The following is a 19,352-nucleotide window of genomic DNA, read 5'->3' on the forward strand; positions in this document are numbered from 1 at the left end:
TTCATAATGCAGTCTTTCAATTTCTACATTTTATTGATCTTACAATAAAGAGAATGTTCATATATAAATTTTAGTAGTTAAGACCATAAAATTGTATCTATACATCCAAAGCCAAATGGATAATTGAAATAATTATTTAGATAATTTAAGACAAATAGTACTTTCCCTGAATTCTCTGTATAATTGAGATTATAGAGAGACGTATATTTCTTGAACCACTTCTATAATTATCTTATTTTTTCCCCACTGTGCTTTGAAGTATAGATGGTAGCCTCGCTCAAATTAAAAGGTTCAGCTGAAGATTCTATGCAGATGTACTAGGCAATTGTTGTAATTCTATTTGAATCGTGGGATGTTTCATTTTATTGTGCACATCATAAACCATGTTATTTCTGTTTAATTTGCTGTTCTGTTTCCATGGTAATTATGGTTTGGAAGAATGGATTTTTTTTAAAAAAGATCTATTTCAAGATAAGTAAAAATGTAAAGCATGTTGTGTTTGTTTTTATGTACTAATTTACAGATGCCTCACTTGCCTTTTATTGCTATTTGTATGCATAGCTTTGAAAATGTTTGCATAATAAAAAACAAGTTTATATAGATAGTCTTTGGATAAGAACAGAGGAAGAGAATGTAACTTTTTTGAACTGTGTGAAGTTAAAACATGAAGACTTTGAAAATGGTTAATCAATACCTGTGGAGAATTTGAATTATTAGTAAAAATAAATAAATAATTTTAAATTCAAGGGGTTTTTATGTTTTCATGGTCTTTGATGATTTTGATTAAATTTAAACCCCATTTTCATGAATTAAGGTTCAGAAAAAATATTTATTTAGCTCCAAACAGCCCCTACTGTTAGGACCTTTTTGTGTAAAATTTTAGGGTAAGTTGGTTTGTTTCTTTGTTTTATTATTCATTTGTTTAGTCAGCATACCAAAATTTAAAATCTCACTGGTATTTTATTCAGTCTCATCTCCTACCCCATATCTTAGCACAAACAGCAAATTCTATACTGCGCCTTTCATCAAATTGTGGAGTTCAATTCTCGTAACAACCTTTTTTTATAAATGAAAAAATTAAAGTCACAGAAAGATATAGTCATCTGCTCAAGGTCATACAACTAAGGGTGGAGGAGTTCAGGAGGTGATGTAAATTGAAAACATACTATAAATTATTAAGCTCCTTAGAAATTAGAATTATTATTATACAGAGACTTATTTTAGCATCAAAAAAAAAAAAAAGAAGAATTCTGCTAAGAAAGCCAGTGAGGTTAAGTGAAATAGAGAATAAAAAAAAAAAGAGTGTCTATATAGAACTGTCAAGGGCAGCCGTGTTAACTGTTTTGAAATTTTTCTCAAACTGTTTTAATATTATTTAATTAAATGGCCAAGAGATAAAACAGTAAAACACAGAAAGGGAAGCAACGTAGGCAATAAGAATGGCAGAATATTTTTTAACAATTACAAGAGTTTTCTGCTTCATTATTAATTATTCTAAGTCTTTCAAGTGGAATAGAAATTATCAGCAAAATTATTTTCCAAGAAATACCCAGATAATAAGCCTAAATGTTTTGTTGTGTTTTCCTTGCAGTTAGATATCAGAGAAATTTAAATCCTTAGCCCCATAAATAAGCAGGTGTCCTTGGTAGCAATAACGACAACCAGTCCTTCTCTTTCAGATTTAGCCACGATCGTGAGCCAAACAAAAGTGCAACACCTTCGTTGCCACCTTTGCCATTTGAAACCAAAGAAATGACAAGTCCTTTGGTTAGTGATGATGAAGTATTCCCAATGGTGAGTTGCTGATTATTGGTTATTGCTTTTTCCTTTATAGGGTGATTACTCTTACACTGATACTGGTATACTGATGTGTACATAGTGGTTAAAAAAAAAACATTGCTCCTTGAATAGGACTCCAGGATGGGTCTTGTGAGTTATTTGGCCATGACTACCTATAGAAGGAAAGAATCCATAATGTTTCATGAAGCATTTCACCTCTAGAACAGGCCAGAATTACTGGTGACTCTTTTTTTAAAAAAATGCAAGTCACCTCTGCACATTCTAAGACCCCTCAAAGATCTGTATATTTGAAAGAGCTACAAGTGATTTTTTTGTGCCTGTTTTTTTTAAAAAAAAAACCCTTTTATTGACTCTGACATACATACAGAAACATGTGCAAATCAGAATTGGACAGCTTGATGAATTATTGAAAAGGGAACACAGCAGTGTAACTACCACCCAAGTAATAAAAAGAGCATTTCATCATCCATATTGTTGGCTGTAGTTTATCCATTTTTGTTTCTCTATAGTATTACATTGTATATAAATACTATATATAATGATACTGTTATATAATGATACTGATACAATTTATCCATTCTACTCTTGACAGATATTTGAATTATTGCTGTTTTGGGCAATTACAAATACTGTTGCTTAAAACATTCTTGCAAGTGTCCTTTGGTGCACATGTGTACATATTTCCATTGGATCTATATCTAAGAGTGGAATTGCTAGGTTATAGAATATGCATAAGGTCAGCTTTAGCAGGTACTGTCAAGCTGTTTTCCTAACTAACTGTTTGAGTCAGTTCATATCCCTACAAGTAGTGTGTGAGTATTCTCCTTTTCTATATTCTTTCTAACAGTTGGTGTTATTGGTCTTAATTTTAGCTTTTATGGTCACTGTGTAGCAACATCTTATTGTGATTTTAATTCTTGTTTCCTGGTGACTAATGAGGTGAGCACCTTTTCATAAATTTATTGGCTATTTTGATATCCTCCTTTGTAAAGTGTCTGATTTTCTTGCCTAATTTTCTATTGGATTCTCTTTATTCTTCTTGATTCATAGGAGTTCTTGGTCTATTCTAGGTATAAGCCCTTTATTGATTATATATATTGCAAGTATCTTCTCCCACTCCTGCTTGCCTCTTCCCTTAATGGAATGTTTTGATGACCAGAAGTTCCTAATTTTAATATATTCATACTTATGAATCTTTTCCTTTATGCTTAATATTTTTGGTGTCCTATTTAAAGCTTTTGCCTGTCCCAAAGTTATAAAAAATATTATCCTATGTTATCTTCCGGAAGCTTTGACTCTTTATTTTTTACTTAAGTATACACCTGGAATTAATTTTTGCATATAGTGCAAGGTATGACCTCAGTCCCTTTTCCCATGGAAATATTCAATTGAATTTATACATGTTTTCCAGTTCTGTAGATTCTTTGGATTTTCTATATTCAGAATCAAAATAATGATAGTTAGACTTCCTACTTTCAAATCTTTATACCTTTTTTGCCTTCTTCTTGCCTTATTGTACACTAGGACCTCTAGTGAATGTTCAGTAGTAAAAGTGGTATTGCCAGCATCTTTCTCGTATTTTCAGTTGCAAAGGGAAAGCATTCAATATGTCATCCTTGTACGTAATATTTGCTATATATATTTTGTAGGTTCCTTTTAAAAGATTAAGAAAGTTCCTTTTATTCCTAGGTTGCTAAATTTGTTTTCACGAGTTGATATTGAATTTATCAAATGCTTTTTCCACTGCTGTTGAAATGACCATATAATCTCTCCTTTGCTCTGTTAATGTGGTGTTTTTTCTTGACGTTAGATTGTTAACCCAACTTTGAATTCTTAGAATAAACCACACTTGATTACTGGCTTTGGTCTGTTCATATTGGTTTAGAATTTTTGCTTTATGTTCATGAGAGGAATTAGTCTGTAATGTTTCTTTGTTGTCTTTGTCAAGCATTGGTATCAGATTATGCTGACCTCATAAAACAGGTGGGAAGGGTTTTAAATTTCATATTCCTCTGTTCTTTGTTTTCCTTGACTCTCTGTGTTGGTTTTTCTGCATAAGATAAAAGAGCCACCTCTCCCAGCCTTGAGGAAGTGGCCTCATGTAGGTTAATTTCAGTTTTATTATTTTTCTGTTCTTGGATTTTCATTTGATTTTTCTTTTTAGTTTCCAGTTCTTTGCTGAAATTTTCTACCTTGTGATTTGATTTACTGAACATAATAATCACAGATTTTTAAAAGATATGTAGGTTTTTCACCTCAGAAACTAGTAGTACTCTTAGCAGTTACCTTTGCTTATATTCAAAGTGTATTACGTAATTTTTCAGTGCCTCTCCATGATATACTACTATTGGATACAAATTATAAAAATAAACAATAACAAAAAAACCCCAGAAAATGTTTAAACTGGTTAGGCATCCCATGAGTACTTTTCTGCTTTTCTGGAATCTATCACCTTCTTTGGGAGAGACTGGTAGTAAGATTTAAGCTATTGTGGAAGAAGAAGACTTAAATCCATTAACTTTGGATGTTTTAGAGATCTCTAAAGCCCTGAAATGCTCTTTTGTTTCATCTCAACATAAAATGCCAAAATTATTTGAACAGAATAAAATTCCATGACAATAAGGTAAAGTAAATAAACTTCCTCATTTAAGCTAAGGGAACATCTAAGGGGACTTAGCAAATTTTGATCAACAAAACTTTGATCTTTAAGGACTCCAAAGTAAGCACATACTCCAGTCCAGCAAGAGAAAAAAAAGGGATAAATTGCTAAATGCTTCATTGTTCTAATATCAGATGATTTTAGGATTTTAGGATGATTTGTCTCTGCTCAAATATCACCTCATCAGAAACACCTGTGCAGCTGCCCTACAGTAGCACCTCCCTTGTAGACTCCCTGTCCCCTCCTCCTATTTTTTGTTTTTCCATAGCACTTAACCATAAGATATTTTGTTTGTTTGCCTCCCTCTTCTAGAACTTAAGCTCCATTAAAGTAGGATTTTTTTTTCCAATTTTTGTTTACTGTTTTAACCCCAACACCTAAAACAGTGCCTGGCACTAGCAGGCACAAAAAGCATTCAAGAGTATCGATTGTATAACTTAACACTGGGTTTCTTTCCACCTCTAAAATTCTACATTATTCCTTTGAGGAGTTCATAACTACAGAGTCAGCCAGGAAAGAAAATTCTCTACTGTTGTAGGTCTGGGCACAGGGAACTTAAGATGTGATGGTGGCCCTAGAGTTTCCTGAAAGACGTAGCCCAACCCACCGTTCTGGGTCCAGTGATTTCCATCCACTGCTGAATTTTTACTTCTACATCAATAGTGTTCCTACTCAGACCACCAGTGACATCCTAGTTGTTAATTAAATACACAGTTTAAAGAACTCATCTTCCTTCATCCTTTTCTCTTGATACTCTTATGTTCTCTGACTTCGAAGATGCTATTCTCCACTGATTCCCCTACTGCCTTTCTGGTTACTCTTTCCCAGTCTGCTTCCAAGTTTCTCCCTCCTATACCTGTCCCTTAAATACTAGTGTTCATCATTCACTCAGTCACTGATAAAATAAACATGTATTAAGCCCTCACTGTATGGCAGGTTCTGTTCTAAACACATCTTTGATGAGACAGACAAGTCTATAGACTGGTGAAAAAAAGAGGAGAGCTCCATCAATGGGTGAATGGATAAACAAAGAGTGATATGTATACACGGTGCGATACTATTCAGTCATAAAAAGGAGTAAAGTACTGATATATGCTATAATGTGGATGAACCCAGATAATATTATGCTACTTGAAGGAAGCCAGACACAAAAGGTCATATATTATATGATTCCATTTATACAAAATGCCCAGAATAGGTAAATACATAGAAACAGAATGAAGGTTGGTGGTTACCAGGAGTAAAGGGGGAGGGAGGATTAGGGAGCAGTGGCTTAATGGGTATAGAGTTTCCTTGTGGGATGATGAAAATATTTTGGAACTAGATAGAGGTGTGGTTTTAGTACATTGTGAATGTGCTAAATCCACTGAATTGTTCATTTTGAAATGGTTAATCTTATTTTATGTGCATTTTGTTTCAAAAAAGAGGGAACAGTTAATGACTAGAAACAAATGAACAAATAAGAAAATATCAAAAAGTTATAAATGCTATAAAAAAATGATGAAAAGAAAGCAGACGATGTGATAGGAAGTGATGAGAGTGTGGGGGATGACTTTAGGTTGAGTGGCCAGGAAAATGATTACTGAGGAGGGGACATTTAGGATGAGACCTAAGTAACAAAAAAAGATCCAGCCTTGCAAAGATCTGGAAGTAGAGAGCTTTGGGCAGAGGGAACCACTGGTACAAATCTGTATGGCAGGAAGAAGTTTGGTAAGTTTGAGAAGCAGAAAAGGGGAATGGGGTGGTCTGGAGCTTAGAAGGACAGAGAGAGAATGTAATGAAATGGGGACAGAGAAGTAGGCAGGGGAAGTCCAGGTATGTGGAGACTGTAGGCCATGGGAAGGAATTTGGATTTTATTTTAAAGCAATGGGAAGCCATGGGAAAGTTGCAAGTGGGGGAGTATATGATCTGTTTAAAAATTTTTAAGAGATCCATTTGACTGCCAAATAAAGAATAAATTATAAATTATAGATGGGCAAAGGTAGAAGTGGGGAGAACAATTGTCAGGCTATTTCAGTAGTCGAAGCAAGGGATGATGATGCTGGCTTGGGAATGGTGGAGGTGGAACCACATGTTAGATCCAAGAAACGTTTTGGAGAGATCAGACTTGACAGTGGATTGGCTATGGGAGCGAGGGAAAGAGAGGACTCAAAGATGACTCCTAGGATCTCAGCCTGAGCCTCAGGTAGATGCTCGTACCACTCTCTGACATGGAAGACTAGGAAGGAGCCGGGGTTAGAGGAGAAAATCATGATTTCTAGGTTAGACATTTAAATTTAAAGTGTTTATTAAACATTCAAATGGAGATATTAAATAGGCAATAGATATGTGAACCTGGTAATCAAGGAAGAGATCAGAGCTGGAAATAAAATATGGGAGTAATCAGCATAAGGCTGATACTTAAATCTATCAGACTGATTGATAATACTTAAAAGAGTATAAATAGCAAAGTTGTCCCAAGACAAAACCTTAGACCATAACATTTAGTGGTCCAATGGGAATCTTCAAGGAGAGGAGGAAAGTTTGATGGTGAAAGAGGTGGTGTGGGACCCAGGGAGGGATGAGGTTCATTTGTAGAAGCAAAGTCATTAAGCAGGTAAGAAGGAATAGAATCCACAGTGTAGGTAGAAGGAAGACTCTGAAACAGAGTATGGCCTAAAATATGGCTCCAGGTGCAAGTGGTGTGGAGAGATGAAGGAGTTCCCACCTGAGAAAGAGGCAAGGCCACAATGCCATGAGTGAGAAAGTGAACATACTAGGGAAGTGCAGTAGAATGGCCAGGCAGTGCTAACTAACCATTTGAATTTGCGGTCATGAATTTCAAGTGAAACCAGTCTGTACAGTAATGTAATTTCTCCTCCATCCACCTGCCCAGCATTCAGTTTCTCAGGTACAGGCATGGTGCAGGCAGTTTAATTAGGCCTGGGTTTTACCAAATACCTAGGATAGAGCCAGGATATAGGGAGGGACAAGTTGCTGAATGGTTATCATAATGGATATGGAATATGAGCAGAGTTAGAAAAGAATGGATGATATGAGAAAGTGGGAATACTAGGCTAAGTCAGATGGAAGGATAATAGGTGGGTTGCATAAAATCTTTATTAGTAAGTAATGCAGTTATCACTGATGACAATGTCAAAAATATGACCATGGGAGTGGGTGCCTGAAATGAAGTGTTCCCTTAGTTTTCCTCTAGGAGTTTTATAGTATCTGGTCCTACATTTAGGTCTTTAAACCATTTTGAGTTTATTTTTGTATATGGTGTTAGAGAATCTTCTAATTTCATTCTTTTACCTGTAGCTGTCCACTTTTCCCAGCACCACTTATTGAAGAGATGGTCTTTTCTCCATCATATGTTATTGCCTCCTTTGTCATAGATTAATTGACCATAAGTGCATGGGTTTATTTCTGGGCTTTCTGTCCTGTTCCATTGATTTATGTGTCTGTTTTTGTGCTAGTACCATACTGTTTTAATTACAGTAGCTTTGTAGTACAGTTTGAAGTCAGGGATTCTGATTCCTCCAGCTCTGTTCTTCTTTCTCAAGATTGTTTTGGCTATTTGGGGACTTTTGTGTTTCCATAGAAATTTAAAAATCCTTTGTTCTAGTTCTGTGAAAAATGCCCCTAGTAATTTGATAGGGATTGCATTGAATCTGTAGATTGCCATGGGTAGTATGGTCATTTTTAACAATATTGATTCTTCCAATCCAAGAACATGGTATATCTTTCCATCTGTTTGTGTGGTCTTCAATTTCTTTCATTAGTGTCTTATAGCTTTTGGAGTACAGGTCTTTTGCATCCTTAGGTAGGTTTATTCCTAGGTATTTTATTCTTTTTGATGCGATGGTAAATGGAATTGTTTCCTTAATTTTCTTTCTGATATTTTCTTGTTAGTGTATAGAAACACAACAGATTTCTGTATATTAATTTTGTATCCTACAACTTTACCGAATTCATTGATGAGCTCTAGTAGTTTTCTGGTAGCATCTTTAGGACTTTCTATGTATAGCATCATGTCATCTGCAAACAGTGACAGTTTTACTTCTTTCCAATTTGGATTCCTTTTATTTCTTTTTCTTCTCTGATTGCTGTGGCTAGAACTTCTAAAACTATGTTGAATAAAAGTGGCAAGAGTGAACATCCTTGTCTTGTTCCTGATCTTAGAGGGAATGATTTCAGCTTTTCACCATTGAGTATGATGTTAGCTGGGGATTTGTCTATATGGCCTTTATTTATATGGAGGTATGCTCCCTCTATGCCCACTTTCTGGAGAGTTTTTATCATAAATGAATGTTGAATTTTATTAAAAGCTTTTTCTGCATCTATTGAGATGATCATATGGTTTTTCTCCTTCAGTTTCTTAATATGGTGTATCACATTGATTGATTTGCATATATTAAAGAATCCTTGCATCCCTGGGATAAACCCCACTTGATCATGGTGTATGATCCTTTTAATGTGTTGTTGGATTCTGTTTGCTAGTATTTTGTTGAGAATTTTTGCTTCTATGTTCATCAGTGATATTGGTCTGTAATTTTCTTTTTTTAGTGATATCTTTGTCTGGTTTTGGTATCAGGGTGATGGCCTCACAGAATGAGTTCAGGAGTGTTCCTTCCTCTGCAGTTGTTTGGAATAGTTTCAGAAGGATAGGTCTTAACTCTTCTCTAAATGTTTGATAGAATTCACCTGTGAAGCCATTTGGTCCTGGATTTTGTTTGTTGGAAGTTTAAAAATTACTGATTTAATTTCAGTACTGGTAATTGGTCTGTTCATATTTTCTATTTCTCAGTGTTGGGAGATTGTATCAATACCTTTCTAAGAATTTGTCCATTTCTAGTTTGTCCATTTTATTGGTACATAGTTGCTCATAATAGTCTCTTATGATCCTTTGTATTTCTGTGGTGTTGGTTGCATTGTAACTTCTGCTTTTTCATTTCTAAGATTTGGGCCCTCTCTTTTTTCTTGATGAGGCTGGCTAAAAAAATGTATCAATTTTACTTATCTTTTCAAAGAACCAGATTGTAATTTCATTGATCTTTTCTATTTTTTTTAGTCTCTATTTCATTTATTTCTGCTTTGATCTTTATGATTTCTTTCCTTCAACTAACTTTTTGCTTTGTTTGTTCTTCTTTCTCTAGTTGCTTTAGGTGTAAGGTTAGGTTGTTTATTTGAGATCTTTCTTGTTTCCTGAGGTAGGATTGTATTGCTATAAACTTCCCTCTCAGAACTGCTTTTGCTGCAACCCAGAGGTGTTGGATCACTGTGCTTTCATTTTCATTTGTCTCTAGGTATTTTTTTATTTCCTCTTTGATTTCTTCGGTGATCCATTGGTTGTTCAGTAGCATATTGTTTAGCCTCCACGTTTGTGTTTTTTGCAATTTTTTTTCTTGTAGTTGATTTCTAGTCTTATAATGTTGTGATCAGAAAAGATGCATGATATGATTTCAATTTTCTAAAATTTACCAAGGCTTGTTTTGTGGCCTAGCATGTGATCTATCCTGGAGAATCTTCCATGTGCACTTGAAGGGAATGTGTATTCTGCTGCTTTTGGGTGGAATGCTCTATAAATATCAATTAAGTCCATTTGGTCTAATGTGGTATTTAAGACCTGTGTTTCCTTATTGATTCTGTCTGGATGATCTGTCCACTGATGTAAGCGGGGTGTTAAAGTCCCCCACTATTAGTGTATTACTGTCGATTTCTTTTATGTTTGTTAACATCTGCCTTATATATTGAGGTGCTCCTACATTGGGTGCATATATATTGACAATTGTTATATCTTCTTCTTGGATTGATCCTTTGATCATTATGTAGTGTCCATCTTTGTCACTTTAACAGCCTTTATTTTAAAGTCTATTTTGTCTGATGTAAGTACTGCAACTCTGGCTTTCTTTTGATTTCCATTTGCATAGAATATCTTTTTCCATCCCCCCACGTTTAGTTTGTATGTGTCTCTAGAACTGAAGTGGGTAATTTGTAGGCAGCAAATATACAGGTCTTGTTTTGGTATCCATTCAGCCAGTGTGTGTCTTTTGGTGGAGCATTTAGTCCGTTTACATTTAAGGTAATTATTGATATGTATGTGCTTATTGCCATTTTGTTAATTGTTTTGGATTTGTTTTTGTAGGTCTTTTTTTTTCCTTTTCTTCGTTTGTTCTCTTCTTTTGTGATTTGATTACTATCTTTAGTGTTATGTTTGGATTCCTTTTTCTTTTTTGTGTGTATATCTATTATAGATTTTTCATTTGTAGTTACAGTGAGGTTTTGGTATAGCAGTCTACATATATACATGATTGTTTTAAGTTGCTAATCTCTTAATTTCAAACGCATTTTAAATGCCTTGCATTTGTACTCTCCTTCCCTCACGATTACTGTTTTTGATATCATATTTTACATCGAATTGTTTTGTGTATCCCTTAACTACTTATTGTGGATATAGACAATTTTACTACTTTTGTCTTTTAACCTCCCTACTAGCTTTGTGTATGGATGATTTCCTATGTTTTCCTTTACTGGTGAGGTTTTTCCTTCCATAATTTTGTTTCTAGTTCTGGCCTTTCTTTTTTGCCTAGAGAAGTTCCTTTAATATTTGTTGTAAAGCTGGTTTGGTGGTACTGAATTCTTTTAGCTTTTGTTTGTCTATAAAGCTTTTGATCTCTCCATTGAATCTGAATGAGAGCCTTGCTGGATAGAGTATTCTTGATTGTAGGTTTTTCCCTTTCATTATTTTAAATATATTGTGCCACTTCCTTCTGAACTGCAGAGTTTCTGCTGAAAAATCAGCTGATAGCCTTATGGGGATGCCCTTGTATGTTATTTGTTGCTTTTCCCTTGCTGCTTTTAGTATTCTCTCTTTATTTTTTTTTTTCATTTTGATTACTATGTGTTTTAGTGTACTCCTCTGTAGCTTAATCCTGTATGGGAGTCTCTGCATTTCCTGGACTTAGGTAACTATTTCCTTTCCCAGGTTAGGGAGGTTTTCAGCTATTACCTCTTCAGATATTTTCTTGGGCACTTTCTCTCTCTTCTCCTTCTGGGACCCCTATAATGTGAATATTAGCACACCTGATGTTGTCCCAGAGGTCTCTTAAACTGTCCTCATTTCTTTTCATTCTTTTTTCTGTTTGGCAACAGTGATGTCCACTACTGTGTCTTCCAGCTCACTGATCCATTCTTCTGAATCATTTATTCTATTATTGATTCCTTCTAGTGTATTTTTCATTTGAGTTATTGTATTCTTCATCTCTGGTTGGTTGTTCTTTATGTTTTCTAACTCTTAGTTAATTCTAACTTCTTGCTGTGTGCATCCATTCTCCTCCTAAGTTCTTTGATCATCTTTATGATCGTTACTCTGAACTCTTTCTCGGGTAGATTGACTATCTCCATATCACTTAGTTCTTCTTCTAAAGATTTATCTTGTCTGGAACATACTCCTCTACCACCTCATTTTGTCTAAGTTGCTATTTGTATTTTTATGTATGTGGTTGGTAAGTTAACGTTTCTCGACCTTGGAGAAGGCATCCTATGCATCCGAGCAGTGCACTCCCCTCTTGTCACCCATGGTATATGCTCTAGGGGGTCCCCTAAGAGGGATGGGTGGGTCCTTCTCTTATGACAGGCTATGTGGGTGGTCTGGTAGGCTTGGTTGGCCCCTAGTCTGGTCGGTTGCCAGGCCCTGCCTTGTGCAGTTGCTGCTAGCTGCTGTTTAGTGGGGCCTGGTCACAAGGTGGCTGGTTGTGGAATCCTAGGGGGCCCTGGGGCTAGTGCTGGCTCACTGGTGGGTGGAATCAGAGTCCCAAAGACTGAGGCTGTCACCAACTCACTGGCAGGTAAAGCCAGATCCTGGGGTTAGTGCTGGACTACTGGCAGGGAGAGCTGGTTCCTAGAGTCTGGCTGCAGGGCCCTGGGATCCCAGAGCTCATTTCAGATCACTGGGGCGGGGGGAGGCAGTTGACTATGGCATCCGAGGTGTCTGGAAGGTTGCGTTGGCCTGCTACTGGGCAGGGCCAGGGCCCAGCTAGTCCCAGGCGGCCTGCATTGCGGGATTTGCGAGATTGTAGTTTTCTTGCTTCTGGTGTCTGCTCTGTGGTGGGTGAGACTGATCTAGAGGTTTGTGCAGGCTTCCTGGCAAGAGGGGCCAGTGCCTGCCCACTGGTAGGTAGAGTTGGGTCTTGGCCCTCTTGTGGGCTGGGCCCTGTCTAGGGGTGTGTCCACAGGCGGCTGTGGGTTCTTTAGTCTGTAGACAGCCTGTCTGCTGATGGGTAGGGTTGTGTTCCTGTGCACTTAGTTGTTTGGCCTGAAGCATCCCAGCACTGGAGCCTGCAGGCTGTTGGGTGGGGCCAGGTCTTGGCGCTAATGATCCAAGATGTCAGTTGCCAGGAGTGTTCACACAGTTGAATGTTCCCCGGTATGTCTGACACCAGTGTCTTGGTCACCAGGGTTAGCCACAGCCACTCCCTGCCTCTCCAGGAGACTCTCCAAGGTCAGCAGGTAGATCTGGCCCAGGCTCTTATCAAATTACTGCTTTTGCCCTGGGTCCTGGTGCACGTGAGATTTTGTGTGAGCCCTTTAAGAGTGAAGTCTTTATTTCCCCTAGTCTTGTGGGGCTCCTGCAGTTAAGCCCTGCTGGCCTTCAAAGCCAAATGCTCTGGGGGCTCCTCTTCCCAGTGCTGGAACCCCGGGCTGGAGAGCCTGACGGGCTCAGGACTCTCACACCTGTGGGAGAACCTCTGCAATGTAATTATTCTCCCATTTGTGAGTCGCCCAGGTGGGAGGGTATGGGATTTGATTATATCGCAAGTCCTCTCCTCCTACCCATCTTGTTGTGGTTCCTTCTTTATGCCTTTCATTGTAGAAGATCTTTCCGGGAAGGTTCCAGTCTTTTTCATCGATGGTTGTTCTGCAGACAGTTGTGATTTTGATGTGCCTGTGAGAGGAGGTGAGCTCAGGGCCTTTCTACTCTGCCGTCTTCTTGGCTGGTGTTTTGGGCCCTGTGTCAATCAGTCACTGCCTCTGAGAAGAGGGGGCGATAGTAACTTCCCAGGTGAGACGGGAGGCTCCAGTTTAGCCACAGGCGTAGCTCCAGAGAAGTGGCCAGCTGTGAGCTGTTAGCAGCCAAAACCCACAGCAGCTGGAGGATAGACGCACCAGCCTGGTGAAGGGATCCAGGTAGAGCACCAGCGGCATCCACTATGGTCCACTTCTTGACCCACTCAGATCCATGTTCTTTTCATGTTGTTCATTCCATTCAGGCTTAGCTTCTCCAAGACTCTGGCTGGTCGTAATTTCCGGGAAAATTTACAGAGGAGGGTTGGTAGAGCAAACTATAGCCCTTGATGCTGTCTCAAGGACTTAACTGATACTCATCTCCTCACCCACTCTAGGTTCCCGCCCCCCTCAACTGGCACTTCTGTTGGTCCAGGTGGCTTGCCTTGTGGGGTGAGCCCCTGGTTCCTGTGCCCTTATCAGGATGTGGTTTGTCATCTACAGTTAAAACTGGGCATGAGAGCACCAAAAGACCACCTCAGTGGATTACCTGAGTTCCAAACATATTCCTGACTGCTTCCATTATGTAGTAGTAGTCTTACCTCTTCATGATGATTAGGGTCAGTTACCTCTGCCAGTATAGTACCTCTTTTCTGTGCCTCTGATCTATCAGCATGAGGAGCCCAAAGTGACTAGGTACAGCCAAAGCTTTAAGTTTAGGGAGACTCTTACAGTCTCACTTGGTGAGAGGCATTCCTTCTCTGAGACCAAAGACCTGTAGACCAACAGAGGCTAAAGACAGACAGAGACAGAAGGAACAAATTCTCCAAGAGGGCCGACAGAGAGTGAAGACATTCCTACATCCTCCCTTCTGTTCCCAGATCACCGTTACAAACACAGTAGCGTATAACAGCCATTGGTTTAAAGTCTACACCATATGCTGAAGAATGGCACCCCATCCTCGCAGGATATGATTTCCAAGCTAATTCCTCAGCTGTGCCTTCAAGAAGCCTATCAGACTAGCATCCTCTGGAGACACTTCATGCTGTATGTGGTAGAACCAGTAGATACCCGGTCACACCCTCACTGCCATACTCCTCTGCTGTAAAGTAGGTTCGTTTATTATTAATCAGGATCTCATGTCAGTAAACCAGTTACTCTGTGAGCCCTCGGATAGTGGTGCTGACCGAGGCCCTGCAGGCAGGAAAGGCAAATTATAGGATACACGTCAGTTCTGGTAAGGATAACACATTGCCCTTTCCAAAGTATAAGGGACCTGATGTAATCTAATTGCCACTGAGAGGCTGGTTGATGTCCTTGAGGGACGGTGTCATATCAGAAGCTCAGCTTTGGCCTCTGTTGCAAGCAGATCAGCCATTCAACAGGAACAGTAGCTAGATGAACCTGGGTAAAAGGGAGATGGTGCTGTTCGGCCCATGCATAATTTCCACTGGAGTGGCCAAGGACAGAAGCTAGATCAAGTCATCCTGTCTACGTCTTAGATGCTCTGTCTCAACCGGGGCGCACCAGCATGACAGGAACTGTTCTGCAAATAGTATACAGTTTTCTGCAGCAGATGGCGTGGCCTTGCTGCAGAATCTCAAGGGTTTGTAACACAGCTCCCCCCGGAACCTTGCCAAAGGTGCCACAGAGCACTTTTCTCTACGAGAAATTCTTCTCATATGAGAGCTGCTAAGTCATTTCACTCAACTAGCAGGACTGCTTTTCCCCCCATTCCCAACTTACTGCAAAGCCCTTTCTTGCTCTGGGCCCTGCTCAAAAACAAGCAAACAAACAAATAAAACTGCCTCTGTGTCCACGTAGTAAATGAGTCAAATTATTCCTCCCAAGAGTGGAACATGCTGCCTTCAAAACCTGAAGAGACCTACCAAGCTTTATGCTTCTTTCATAGTGATAAGAAATGCAAGGTGCATTAATTTGTGCTTAAAAGGAGATGTCCTGACATGTTCCGTATCACCAGACACCTACAAACAAAGTGTCAAGCCTTGAATTGCTTCTGGGGTTTACCTTTCACTCTGTGGAGTACCTGTGTCTTTCCAAGCCTTCAACATGCTTACCAATTCTTGCTCATCAGGTCTTAGCATGATGCTCATGTTACTGTATCATGTCCTATAGTCTGCAGTCCATGGAATGTCCAGGTGGTCCAGGCTCCTTGAGGGTGTATTATGACAGCATCGTTAACATGAAACGTAATGTTGGGGCGAAAACACGGATGTGTACTGTTGTCTATCCCATGAGAATGCTAACTACTTCTGATCTTCCTCCTCACTGAGTATTAAAAAGAGTGCATTTGCCAGATCAACAGCAGCATACCATGCCCCCAAGACTGTGATATTCTACTTCAGTAAAGATATGATACCTGGCACGGCAGCTACAGTTGGGGCTACTACTTTGATAAGCTGGCAGTACTCCACTGTCATCTGCCACAATCCCTACACTTCTGGCAGAGGCCAGACTTGTGAACTACATCCCCCTATAACAGAGTTCACCTGCATACAGATCGCTGACTCTCCATACGCTTTATAAAAATCCCATTCTTCCCATAAAACAAAAGTTGAAGAAGAGTCTGGGGGTGCCGCAGAAGTAAAAAATTAAAGTACAGATTTCCCCACTTATTTTTTTAAATCAACTGAACAAATTATTTTGAATGAAACACTGTAAAATTATGGTATCATTGCCCTTTATTCCTCAGCCCCACACTGTGTGTGTGTGCATGTGTGCGTGTAAATAAGCACTACACAGGTCACAGTTAACTGAGCACTTCCATACCACATGAAGGGTGGAAGCAGGCACTCATCACTGAAGTGTTCTCAATTGCAGTTGGACGAACAAGATAGCCCCAGCATTACGCACCCACCTCCACTATACATCATGCTTTTATCCCTCCTCACCTGGCCACCTCCATGCAGCAGCGAGCCCCCTTGAAGCCTAGCCTTAAGTTTCTTTCCTCTATAAGCTTTCTTTGCCCGACTCGACTATACTCTTCACTTGCTGTTTTCGTTCCTTAAGAGTTTCATTAGCAGCAACTGCATTACACTGGTGTAGAGTTCAGCTTAAGATACATTATTATTTCATTAAGAGTTGCAGTGTTTTGTCAGGGGTGAAGCATACCAAGAAATATGAAGACTTTTTGTAAAAGGCCTTGTGTTCCTCATCTAACTTTTCTTTTTCTTTTTTTAGTCGCCCCCAGATATAGCCTTCCCAGCTTCTTTGGCTGCACAGCATTTCCTTCTGGAGGAGGAGAAGCGAGCAAAAGAACTTGAAAAACTTCTGAATACACATATTGATGAACTGCAAAGACACACAGAATTTACTCTGAATAAATACACCAAGCTAAAACAAAACAGACACATATGAGCTTTTAAACTTTTTCATTTGCTTCGCCCACCCCAAGGAAAAAAGCTCTGGCAAAATATTTACAAAGCTGATTAATGAAACTGAGAAATTTTGTTCTGTTTTCCTGAGTAAATCATTTCTGTAAGGCAGCTAGAAAATAGTATTTTTTTCAATAAAGCTGTTTGTATTTCTGCATTAACAAACAAATTGTTCAGCTACAGAGTTACTCTAAATTAAACATGACTTCTCCAAAAGAGATTTTTTTCTCCAGTCTAAGGAATAGTTTGGAATTAAATATGCAGTTTTTTCCCACCTGAATCAATCATGTATACTGAAACCCATTTCCTCTGTAACAACACATGATGAGGGAAAGGGACGCACTATATTCTAAATACAAACAGATCAAGTGCAGCTCTCTTGTACTAGGTTTGAAAACTCAACGATTTTTTAAAATGAATAGCTATGTAAACATCCTAAAATTTCTTTTAGGAAAAAAAGATACAGCTTACTGTTTCTGCATTCATCTTTGTAATGTCTCTCTGTTTTAACACAAAAGACCTGGAATGTACTGTTTGCACACTTAAAACATATGTGCCAAATATTAATGCTTTCCTGTTAGTACTAATTATTCATGGACATAAGATAAAGAAACTATAAAGCATTGCTGTTGTTACCTTCTCCTTTGTCATACCTCTGCTTTAAGTACAATTAAAGAATGAGAAATTCTTTGGACTTAAAACATAAATGCCAAGTCTGTAAAGAATAGTAATAGCATGGTGGTGAACAATAAAACTCAAGTTCCAGATATACAAGCATGATAATCCATTTTTCTTTCTTTAAAAATGACATTTATATAAAGATTACGAAAAATCCCCATGTCATTACTCCAGGTTAAGTCCTACAGTTTTTATAGTTTTCTTTTTCTCTTTGATGAAACTAAATCTCCACATACGGAAAGATAAGTCACGATGTCCTTAGACAAGTGTCATTGCCATGGGAAATGAAGAGCCCTGTTCACTTCAGGTGAAACAACCACGTGGGTTTGTAGAGCTCTTGATATTTGCAAAAAGCCTTCAGAGAGCATTATTCTTCATTTCAGCCCAAAACAAGCCTGTGCAGTCAGCAAGGCTAGTATCCTTGTTCCTGGGAATCAAGCTGTATCCTTGTTCCTGGGAATCAAGCTGTTAAGAACTTGCTAGAATCACGGTGAGCAAGAGTCAGAAACGCCAGCTTCTGATTCCCAGCTCTGGCTCTTACCACGTCCCAGCATTATGTCTTGTAAGCAAGCAGGTGGTGAGCAGTGCTCTAGCCACAGAAGCCATGTTTTATGGCAAAACATCAGAGGGTACAAAGACCCACATGAGGAAAATAATCCAAGTTACCATACCTTTAATTAGAAATTTAGTAATTTCTAGCCTGGACACAAAGAAAATAGAATACTTTTCAATGTTATCTTTAGAAGATGGGAAGGAAAAGTATGTTTAGGTAAAGGACAGTCCATAAACAAATTCTAAAACCTTTACATCCCTAATGCAAATGCAAACAATGGAAAAATTTAAAGGTACGTATCTTTAAAATACGCTACGTCTGCATGCATATATATGCATGCTGAATCGAAGACTCTAGACTACAGTGATCTTAAAACTTAACAAAGTCAAGAGAGCATGAACCTGGAATATGTCTAGGACTCACAGTGCATTTGCCCCTCCAGATTATTATGTCAAGTCCACAAGCAAACTTCTTTTAAATCACTAGTTCGGCATTCCTCTTCATACCCACTTTCTTAAAACAGTGGTTTTCAATAGTTTTTGCTTAACAGCAGGGTTCAATGTTTGAAAGGAATCATATGCTGAAGCCCAACATATATACGTCAAGATAAAAAGCAAGCAGCTCTGGTTGAACGTTGAAAGGAAAGGAGTGAGGCCTACCTGCTGCTCCTCCCTTCCCCGCCCCTCCCCTCCCCCTCCCCTCCCCCTCCCAGCCCCTCCCAGCCCCTCCCCTCCCCTCCCACCTCCCGCCCCTCCCCTCCCCTCCCCTCCCACCTCCCCTCCCCTCCCCTTCCCTCCCACCTCCCCTCCCCTCCCCTTCCCTCCCACCTCCCCTCCCCTCCCCTCCCCTCCCCTCCCACCTCCCCTCCCCTCCCCTTCCCTCCCACCTCCCCTCCCCTCCCCTCCCCTCCCCTCCCACCTCCCCTCCCCTCCCCTCCCACCTCCCCTCCCCTCTCCTCCCACCTCCCCTCCCCCTCCTCCCCTCCCCTCCCCAGACACAGGGAATCAACAGAGCGGTTGCCCATGTGCTGCTGTGGGAGGGATCGAAGGAGAGGCAGCTGTGCTGTTACTACCTCAGGACAAAATACAGTTTCCTACAGAAACCATGCCATGAAGAGTGGTTATAACCCCCTTCATACTACAAAAGTCAGTTTAGCCCATGATTGAGCTAAAACACAATGAAAGGAGTAGAAGCAGAGCTGCAGGAGAAAGACCAATCAGGTCACCTAACGCTGGGAGTCAACACAAAGAGGAGGTGGGACTTGAGTTAACTTTTGCCTTG

The 19,352-nt window shown here is 39.3% G+C and overlaps 1 protein-coding gene across 1 annotated transcript in view; it reads left to right on the plus strand.

Annotated features, from left to right (window-relative positions):
• Positions 1-17,530, plus strand: part of DEUP1 (deuterosome assembly protein 1) — a 100,523-nt gene extending 82,993 nt beyond the window's left edge. Inside the window, 2 exon segments of the mRNA XM_057553347.1 lie at positions 1,671-1,794; positions 16,647-17,530. Of these exon segments, the coding sequence (XP_057409330.1) occupies positions 1,671-1,794; positions 16,647-16,823 (301 nt within the window). The 3' untranslated portion in view covers positions 16,824-17,530.
• Positions 17,531-19,352: the final 1,822 nt, after the last annotated feature.

This window comes from Balaenoptera acutorostrata, chromosome 9 (assembly GCF_949987535.1).
Source record: "Balaenoptera acutorostrata chromosome 9, mBalAcu1.1, whole genome shotgun sequence".
Classification (NCBI taxonomy): domain Eukaryota; kingdom Metazoa; phylum Chordata; class Mammalia; order Artiodactyla; family Balaenopteridae; genus Balaenoptera; species Balaenoptera acutorostrata.